This window comes from Suricata suricatta, chromosome 16, assembly GCF_006229205.1.
Source record: "Suricata suricatta isolate VVHF042 chromosome 16, meerkat_22Aug2017_6uvM2_HiC, whole genome shotgun sequence".
Lineage (NCBI taxonomy): Eukaryota > Metazoa > Chordata > Mammalia > Carnivora > Herpestidae > Suricata > Suricata suricatta.
The window spans coordinates 45,435,114-45,444,841 of NC_043715.1; the positions used below are offsets into that span (position 1 = coordinate 45,435,114).

A 9,728-nucleotide genomic window follows, 5' to 3' on the forward strand; every position below is an offset into this window, starting at 1 on the left:
AAGCTTTTAAAAGAGGGAATGAGGGGGTGACAAAGGATAATCCCTTTTGGGAGGGGTGCTCCAAGGGCTTTAATGGGGGAAGACTAAGGATCAATTCCTTTTTAAAAAAGTGTCTGCAGATGCTTCCATGAATGAAGCCAACTGCTCAATCCCTTTTGGAGGGGATGTCTTCAAGCGCTTTAATAGAACTACGTACTCAATTGCTTTGGGGAAAGGGGGTCTCCAGACGCTTGACTGGAGTAATAAAGGCACAATCCCTTCTACTTAGCCTCCCAAGAGTCTAATCCCTGAACTCCAAGGCAGGGAGCAGGGAGCAACACCCCACCCCTGAAGGAACCCACCCCCCTATGTCAAAGGTGAGCGCTCCGTAACTTCACGGCGTTCGCGGGAAAGGTATGACATCACGACAGACCTAGGGGGCTGCTGACGTTGTAGGAGGATACCCGAGCCCGACCCCCTCGCAGAAACCCGGATAGACCGAGAGGAAAGCGGTGCAGCCAGGTGGCGTGGCGCCTACCTGTGGCCATCCTCCCGCTGGGCCTGGGTCTGGATGGTGGGCGCCATGGCGACACGGCGAAGGAAGCCCGGACAGGGTCCTTGCAGAGCCGCGGGGAGAGGCGGAGGGGTGTACTGACGTTGGCGGACGCCTAATCCGAGGGAGCGCTCGGGTTGGCGCCGCTCTCTGTCGAAGCAGGGTCGGAATGAGGTGGGCTGGTGAGGAGAGTTCTAGTAGAGACTCAGATAAACGCGCAGGCAGCAGCAAAGACGGACTCGCAGCTCTGGCTCCACCAACTGCCGCCAAGACGCTGAGGACCCGACAGGGCGCCTCAAGCCGCGAGGCCTTCTGGGAAATAGAGTCCGCATTAGACACTCGCTCGGGTTGGTGAATAGCTGGATAAAGGGCGGGGCGAAGAAAGAAACACCTCTTGTGATTGGCGAATCGGTATCTCCGTATGGACGTTTTACTGGGCGTCAAGAGTGGGTGGTTATTCTTTCCTCCCATTGGCTGAATTGCTTGGGGGCGGAGCTAACTAGCAAACAGGGCCTGGAGACCTAGAGGCTCGAAAGAAACCCGGAGAGACGCGTCGGTGGCGCACTTCCGGCGCTGTAAGCAACGAAGATGGCTGCGTCCCAGCAGCAGGCTGCTGCGGCTTCGTCGGCTGCCGGAGTGTCGGGCCCGGGTTCGTCTGGTGGCCCGGGTCCCCAGCAGCAGCCGCAACCATCAGCACAGCTGGTGGGGCCTGCCCAGGGCGGGCTTTTGCAGCAACAGCAACAGGACTTCGATCCAGTGCAGCGTTATAAGATGCTTATCCCGCAATTGAAGGAGAGTCTGCAGGTGATTGGCTAGGAGCGCCGAGAAGCTCGGGGTTTGGTTCTCTGACTCCAAGGGAGATGCGGGGAGGGCAGAGGGACTCTGTAGTGTGGGAGAGAGCAAAGGGGGGTTGGGGGGGGAACGGGATTGAGAGTTGGCCCTCTTGCTGAGGACAAAGCGATGCTATGCAGATTGACCGTGTGAGCGGGATAAGCGCGGATTTGAGGCCTGTAAATGGCCGGAACTCGAGTGGGATGGAGTTCGAAAGGGAGGAAAAGTGCTCTGGTTATTAAAGCCTGGGGAAATGACTGGCCTGCACAGGATTCTGCGCGTGATTAGCGGGTGAGGGAGGATCTAAGATCTGTCGTGGAGATTACTGGCGAGAACCCTAGATGAGAGTGGGCCTCTGGGAAAATGCGGGTGCTACTCTGGATTGACAGGAGGAGAGGTGCCAAGTAAAGAGAAGGCTTGAAATCGAATACATCTTAAGACTAGATCTACCGAAAGTATCCCCTTCTGTTTCTCCATTTCGTGCATTTTTTTATATAAACTAGACCTTGATGAAAGTTGCAGCCCAGAACTTGATTCAGAACACTAACATTGACAACGGACAGTGAGTATAGTCCCCATTTCCTAGTCTTAGAAACTCATACCCGTATTCACAACCCTCCCCCCTTCCTACTGCTTTCAAGCCCCACAGCCTAGCCTCTGGCCTTGCTCTTTTGCTGCTTCTAAAACAGTCCCTTAGGCCTTGCCTTGGGGCTTCTGGGCCTAAACTTGGTTTCCTGATGGATGCTTGATTGGGTAGACCCTGATGTCCCAGAGATTGGAAATCCATTCTCCAGTCACCTTATTCTTCTGGGCTACAGAAAGAGCAGTGACGGACCTATACAGCGCTTTGACAAGTGTCTGGAGGAGTTCTACGCACTCTGTGACCAGCTGGAGCTCTGCCTGGTAAGGGGCCTTCTAGACCCTGCGGGGCCACAGTCCTGCCTCAGTCCCCCAGGTCGTCAGGAACACACACACACACCAGGCACCTCTTGTGGGCCACACGTGGGTATCAGCTGGTGCTGGGGACACAGTGTTGCCCCGGTCCTTCTAGTTCACTGGGGTGTGACGTATGTCCTCAAACAGTGACAGCTCAGGGTGGTCAGGGCTATGATAGGAAAAGCCCAGACCGCTGAAGTCAGGGCTATGAGGGGGGAGGCACATAGCCCGAGAGGGCAGGGGTCAGGATTAAAATGAGAGAAAAAAGAAAAAAAGGACAGTGATGGATGCTCAGGAGAGTACAGAAGCCCAGAGAAGAACCCGACTCTGCCTAAGGTAGGGTAGGGAGAGGGGGCTCAGGGAGGGTTACTGGTGGAAAGCACATCTGAGCTGAGGCCGAGACCTAAATGAAAGAGGCATAGGAGTGCGTGGCTAGGAGCACAGCCTCTGGAATCAGGCGGACCCCTAGTCGCTACCTGTGAACCTTGGGTTTCTTCTTTGAGAAAAGAACTTTGGCGAAAGACAGCAAGATCATATATGTAAAAAGCTGAATGTGGTACTAAGCACGTGGCAAATGTTTGCTGTCATATAATCATTTTGAATGAGGTTTCCAAAGCAAAGTCAGGTGGTGGTGGCAAGGTGTCCCTGCCAGAAGGAACAAGCTTCTGCTTTAACTCCCCTTTAGGAATGTCAACAAAAATCCATTTCGCTGAGGTGTAGGAGGCATCAGGGCTGGTTGGATTTTGAATATAGCCCTGTGGGCGCTGGGGAGCTGCAGACGGGTTTAAGCAGAGATCGTGGACCTGCTTGCTGGCTTCTTTAGGAATATGCCTCTGGCCGCCCAGTGAAGGATGGGTTAAGGGAGCCAGGAGTGGAGGCTGGGAACCCAAAGAGGCAGCTGTGGCAGGATTTAAGGGGGCAAGGCTGCACCCGGCCAGCCTCCTGAGACAGGGACCCAGGAAGAGGGAAAGTTTGGTAGGGAGGGTAGGAGAGCTCTGAGGATTCCCAGGGAGGCTGGGGACACAGATGTGGCGTCAGCACAGAGGTGGGAACTGAGCGGAACGTGTGGGTGGGACAGCCCCAAGAGGAGATGGGACCTAGGAATTGCCCCCATTGAAGGCTCAGGCAGGGGAAGAGGTGTCTGAACGGATCAGCCAGAGAAGGAGGAGGGAAACCAGGTGCAGGTGTCATCAGAGAAGTCACTGCCAGTGCCAAGGCTGCCGTTCGGACAGTCACAGTAATAGCTGGCCGAATTCATCAGTTAGCACTTACCTGATGCGCTAGTGCCCGTGGCTCGCACACACTGTTCTCACCGTCCTCACCTGGTGAGGTAGCTGGCAAAACAGGCTCCAGCACCCTGGAGGTCACCCAGCAAGTGACTGGCAGGGGACCCGGGCTCTGACCCCAAGACCCTCGGAGTCCAGAGGCCGAGCCAGGCTACCCCCAGGCTGGCCCTCGTGGTGGGGTTGGGAGTACGCAGAGTAACACTGATGCCGCACCTTGCCTGCCTGTCCACAGCGCCTGGCACATGAGTGCCTGTCCCAGAGTTGTGACAGCGCCAAGCACTCTCCGACGCTGGTGCCCACGGCCACCAAACCGGACGCGGTGCAGCCTGACAGCCTGCCCTACCCACAGTACCTGGCCGTCATCAAAGCCCAGATTGCCTGTGCCAAGGACATTCATACCGCTCTGCTGGACTGTGCCAACAAGGTCACGGGCAAGACACCTGCACCGCCTACAGGCCCTGGGGGCACCCTGTGAGCTGGCAGAGCTGGGGGTGGGGCAGGCAGTAGGGAAGGGGACAGGGAGGGAATGAAGAGTACCTCAAAGACAACCTGTCTTGACTTTTCTTGCCTGCCCAAGCTCTGTGGCCAGAGCCAGCAGGGGGCAGCAGAGGCTGACGGGGAGCTTGGAGGGCGGAGCCTCTGCCCCGGGCCCTGCCCCCGCCCCCCCCCAGCCTAGTTGCACTTTGGACTGCTTGTTGATGCCCTCTGCCAGGGGCTCTCCCTCAGCCTGGCCTGGGCGAGGATCCCTGGCCTGCCTCTGTCCTTCAGTCCTTCCTGATTCTGTCCATTTTGGAGTGGTCTCTTTGATTTTCTTCCCTTTTCTAGCTGTCCCTCTATGTTTCTAAGACATATGTCTGTTCCCTATCTCAGTCTCTCGCTCTCTCACTTAGTCTCTTTTTGTCTCTTTCTCTCTGCCTCTGTGGTCCTGTCTCCCTGTTTCTGACCATCTCTATCCTAACACTGTTTTGCTATCTTCTGCCCCCAGTTCCTGACTCGGACTCTGTCTATTATGAAGGAAACCAGATTCTGGGAGCTGGCTAGGTTAACTGGGGCCAGGGGAGGGAGTTTCATTTCCAGGGGCCACAGCCAAGTCCAGGGATCCCTGACACTTGCAATGTCAGCCCAGCCCCCAAGGTCCTCAGCTGAGGAAAAGGGAAGTGAAAGGGATCCTAGGCCCTGACCTCAGCACGCTGGGTCTGGGAGCAACTCACTCCCCCACCCGAACCTGGAGCCTGCGTCAGCAGCACTCAAACTAGGGGCGTTGTGCAATCCGTGGTGAAGCCTGGCCCAGCTGGATAACTGGGTGCTTGTATTTTTAGCCCCAAAGGAGAAGTGAAAAGGCCCCAGTAGGGGTGAATCATCAGTCCTGGGGAAGAACCCAGGTGTCTGGGCCCCCGGCTCCGGGAAGCAGGCCTTGGGGAGGGGGCTTCAGGGAGGGAGTGGCCCACCAGGCTCCCCACTTCCCCAAGAACGAGAGCTTCGGGAGCTGGGCCATGGCTTTCAGGCCTGGGCAAGTGCAAGGCGGAGCCACCAGCCCAAGCTCAGCTAGTGGGGTGTGAAAGGCTCAAGTGAGTCAGCCGGCTTGTGGGACTGCCCCACCCAGCACGCTGTGGCACTGCCCAGAGGCATCTTGTCCTGGACCCACATCTGCAAGGAAACCCTGGGACTGTGAAGACCTGTGATTCACCCAGAGCCCAGGTCCCCACACTGGAGTCCTGGGAAATGGCCAGCGCTCTGCGTGTGTGTGTGTGTGTGTGTACGTGCGTGTGTATGTGTACTAGGAAGTCCCTTTCTTGAAGCTTGGCGTGTCGGGCTGACCCTCAGGAAGGGTGGTGAGGCCTCGGGCACTAGCTGAAGATGCTGGCCACAGGACTACACCTAACGCACATGCGAGATTTGCATGTGGAGAATTATGTTACTTAAAGACATAAAAGCTTAGATTGGGTGGTGGGTCATGGGTACTCATTATTAGAGTCTGTAAATAGATGTCATCTGTATTATTTGTTAAATAGACGGTAAGCTTTACTTAAAAAGTCCTTGACAGGGGCATCTGGGTGGCTCAGTCGGTTGAGCATCCAACTTCGGCTCAGGTCATGATCTCACGGGTCATGGGTTTGAGCCCCGTGTCGGGCTCTGTGCTGACAACTCAAGAGCCTGGAGCCTGCTTCGGATTCTGTGTCTTCCTCTCTCTCTGCCCCTTCTCTTGCTCGTGTTCTGTCTCTGTCTCAAAAATAAATAAAAATTTTGAAAAAGAATTAAAAAGTCGTTGACAGAGCTCACGAAGGCCACGCTGCGAAGGTGGTGTTGGAGCAGACTTGAGGGAGAAGGACTAAGACATGTGGGCCTTTGGAGAAAGAGCATCCCAGGAAGAAGAGTGGCAAGTGCAAAGGCCGTGAGGCAGGAATGTGCTGATGTGTTTGTGGAACGATGTGGAGGCCTCAGTGCTGGGCACAGACAGAAGTTGAGGTGGGTCGTGAAGGACCTTCATGGAGATTTTTACCAGATTGTAAGACCCAAAGGGAGATTAGACAGCCTGGAGTGCAACCACACTCCGAGGAAGGGCGTATGTGAGATGCACAGCCACACGGCAAAACAAACCATGGGGACACCGGCACACATGACCACCCCCCTCCTCCGGAGCAGAGAACAGCGTAACCCACCACCCTACAATCAGAGTGTCCCCAGGCGCTCCAACCCAGTGACAGACAGTCCCACAAACAGACTCTAAAGGAACAATCCAACCACATGAATATATAAACAACTCTCTAATCACCACTTAACCCACTATCTCTCACCCCATCGCAGACTTTGCCCATCACAGGCTGACTCAGCCCTACGCTCAGCTTAATATTCTCAAAAGCAGCCTTAGCTGGAGATAGATCATGCTTCTTAGGTAGAAGCGTGTGTGTGTGTGTGTGTGTGTGTGTGTCCGTCCGTCCTGTGCCCACGGAAGCGGCGAGCTGACCAGCCACCCTTCCCATGATGTACGATACAGACGTCAGGAACCAAAGTTCATCAGTTTCACTGCCCCGTGACCGGGCCTCAGAGGGACCTCATCCAGAGTCCAGCCTCCCATGTTCTCAGCGTCGCCCCCAGAAAAGGCCACAGGGACACGGGAACACCATCCACTACACAGCCTACACGCAGCCATGGCCACCCGCGGTGACACACAGGTGGCTTACACACACACACACCCGGCCTTCAAGTGTGTGCGCGCAGATCCTCACACTGGCAGGCGCGACCAGCCGGCCCCTCGCCAGTCACTCCTCCAGGAGTTACACGCACTCGGCCCCTCCAGACCCCACAGATGTGCAGGTAGGGGTGCGGGTCACGGGTTCTTGCGAAGGCACCTCGAGGGCCGCTGCTGGGGAGTACACAGTCCCGGGCCAGAGGCCGTTAAAGTAAAGAGCGTCGTCAACCACACAGGCACGGGTGGTTTCGCACCTTTATTCACAACAGCCATGGCAGGCGGGGCCGTGAGTACACAGCCCTCACACAGGAAACAGGGCGCACACACTCGTGTCCCACGCCGACTTCCCCTAACGGCACACCAGGGCGCGCACGTTAGCGCCCGCGGCGCACACACGGTCACACCGCGTCGGCCACGGTCCGCCCACAGGCCGGCCCGCGCACTCGCACGCACGGCTGCCCCGCTCACGCCAGGCGCGCGCACGTGCCGCGGGCACACGCACTCCTGTCCGCCGGCGCACTCGCACTGGCTCTCACACCCCCGCGTTTCCCGTCCCCGCTTGTTTTTCTGGAAACTCTGCTCTCTGTTCCCCTCCCCCTAGGCCGGAAGTGTTCGCCGTATTTTTAGTCTCTCTGGTTTCCGCCCCTTCCCTCCTCCCTCTGCCCGCCCAGGACCTGCCCCCCTGCACCCCGTGGGGGACCCCGGCCATCCCCTTCCCCACCGTCATTCCAGAGGGGATTCCCGGCTGCCGCTGTGGCCACGGATTTTCCCGTTGGCTACGTGGGGAGCAGGGAGGAGTCCTGCCCTGAATTTCCTCCCGGGCTGGGGCATCTGGGGAGACTGGGGCCTGGACTGGGTGGGAAGGGGGATGGGAGCCAGACTCCCAAATCGGAGGAAGGAGGGGCTGGGGGCTCAGACTGATGCTTGAGAGAACGGAGGGCTGGGCGCCCCAACGTGCGGGTCTGATGATATAGGAGGGCCTGGGGGCCTGGTCTGGATCTGAGCGAAGAGGTGGTTGAGAGACCCGGACCCCTATAGCTGAAAAAGGAGGGGCTAGGCCCGGGCCCCTGGTCCCCCAGCCGTCTGTGTTTGGGTGGATGGCCGGCCCTTCCCCGCGCAAAGCCCCCTCTCCAGCCTCTTCGAGCATCGCCCAATCCCAAGCGTCCTGGCTCTCGGGGCCTATGACTCAGCAGATAGGGGAGCGGAGGGGGGTCTGCCTGACTCAGGGATGGGAAATGTTGCCCGTCTCCAGGGAATCGAAACCAGGATCGCGGCCAGAGCCAAGCCAGACTCCGGGGACCCCAGGGTATCCCCCACCTCCCGTTTTCCCACCGCCTCCGTCCTACTAGCGGCGCTGGGATTTGGAGCCCGGCCGGGAGGCGGGTGCCAGGCACCTCGCCTTTCCCCTTTCCCGCTCGCCCGTTGTCCTCGAGGCTGTGTTTACAGGCGACAGAAGCCCTGGTTACAAGAGAGGAACCCGGGCGTCCGGGTCGAGCCTCCTCGTCACGGCTTCCAGGAAGCCCCCTCCCCCGCCCGTTGCGAGTGAGTCACGGGCGAGCGGGAGGCTGCAACCGTGCCGAGGCCGCCCGCAGGCGCCCAGCTCACGGGACTGGCCGGGAAGGCCCCTCAGCCCCAGAAAGCGCCGCACCAGGGATTCCCCCGAGCTCGGTCCGACGGGGCAAGTCGGTGTGCCTCTCAGACTCGCCCCACCGCAATACGAGCCCGCGGCCGCAGCCTGCAAAACTGAACTTTCCACCGTCTTCGCTGCACGCTATGGCTGTGATTTCTACCTCCGTGTTTTCACTCAAGGCGGCCAGCTCACCGAGACCCCCTTTAAAAATGTTTTCTTCCCAGGGCTCAACAGATTGTCACTCAAGGCGCGCGCGCGCGCACACACACACACACACACACACACACACACACAGCCCGACCAGAAGACTTGCCAACGTAGGGAGGAATCCCCGCAAATCAAGTATTGTCTCGAGGCACACCCATTTAAAAGAGATCCATCCGACCATCAGTTGGGGGTTTACCCGTTTCTTCCACCTGAAAGCAGCTTTCCGTCGCAATAAAAGACCCTCCCCTCCTTTCCACTCTTGAGTTTCCTCAGAGGGCACCCTCTTAACTAATTCAAGACCCTGATGTTAGACTGTTGCCATTTACTAACACGCACTTAACTTGGCCTCTCTGTGCCTGGGTTTCTTCGTGTGCAAAACGGGCGTATAACCTCCTTAAGTTGCTGTATGTGAAGTGTTTTCACAGAACGGTGCTCAGCCCAGAGGAAACGATCCGACGGGCAGGGCTCTGCGTGAGCAGGAGAGGCTCCTTTCCTGCCTGGCCTGGTATCCGGGACCCCCGCCCCTCGGGAGTGGGGGTGGAGGGGACGGCGATCAGGGTCGCTGCATCTGGGCTGTTTGGGAGACCGAGCCGCGCCGGCAGGTGTCAGAATCCCCCCACCTGGCCTGTCTCCTCTCCGTTTCCTACGGATTTCTGTTTGTAGCTGTTTATTTCTCCTTGTTGTTCTCCCTCTTTTTCTGTTTAAGTGACTCGCTTCTCGCTTTGAAGTTTGTCTCTCTGGGACTGTCTCTACCGTGTCTTTTCGGTCTCCCAACTTCCCCTCCTCTCCCTGCCCTGTCTCACCCTCTCAGTGTACATCTCCCAGTGTATGTCTCTCCCTCCCTGTCTCGGTATGTTTTTCTCTTTGGGTCTCTCCATTTCTGTCTCTTTCTCGCTCAGCGTCTCTCTCCCGCGCACGCCCTCTTGGCCTCTGCCCAGGTCAATTCCCCCAGGAGCCCTGCCCCCACCACGGCCCAGTTCGATTCCCCAGTTCAGTCTCCAGCCTTGAAGACTGGACTGGGCTGACACCCACCCCCCCCCTCACCCCCCCTCGCCCCCCCTCACCCCCCACCGTGGGCACTCCCCGCCCGGTCGCCGGCCCGCCTCCCCGCGTGTC

At 57.9% G+C, this 9,728-nt stretch overlaps 2 protein-coding genes across 2 annotated transcripts in view; one reads left to right on the top strand and one right to left on the bottom strand.

The window, feature by feature from the left end:
- The window catches only part of PAF1 (PAF1 homolog, Paf1/RNA polymerase II complex component), a 4,923-nt gene extending 4,103 nt beyond the window's left edge, over nt 1–820 (bottom strand). The window contains exon 1 of the mRNA XM_029925687.1: nt 518–820. Within this exon, the coding sequence (XP_029781547.1) occupies nt 518–564 (47 nt within the window). The 5' untranslated portion in view covers nt 565–820. The remainder of the gene's footprint in view (nt 1–517) is intronic.
- A 240-nt stretch (nt 821–1,060) lies between these two features.
- Nucleotides 1,061–4,569, top strand: MED29 (mediator complex subunit 29). The gene is made up of 4 exons (XM_029925688.1): nt 1,061–1,336; nt 1,867–1,925; nt 2,182–2,266; nt 3,818–4,569. The coding sequence occupies exons 1-4, from the start codon at nt 1,121–1,123 to the stop codon at nt 4,058–4,060; spliced, it is 603 nt and encodes a 200-aa protein (XP_029781548.1). The 5' UTR covers nt 1,061–1,120; the 3' UTR covers nt 4,061–4,569.
- Nucleotides 4,570–9,728: the final 5,159 nt, after the last annotated feature.

Excerpts from the sequence above, each read along its gene's own strand:
- MED29 (XM_029925688.1), top strand. The coding sequence starts at position 1,121 with ATGGCTGCGTCCCAGCAGCAGGCTGCTGCGGCTTCGTCGGCTGCCGGA. Across the intron at positions 1,926-2,181 it reads ACTAACATTGACAACGGACA|AAAGAGCAGTGACGGACCTA; the intron begins GTGAGTATAGTC and ends TCTGGGCTACAG. Across the intron at positions 2,267-3,817 it reads ACCAGCTGGAGCTCTGCCTG|CGCCTGGCACATGAGTGCCT; the intron begins GTAAGGGGCCTT and ends GCCTGTCCACAG.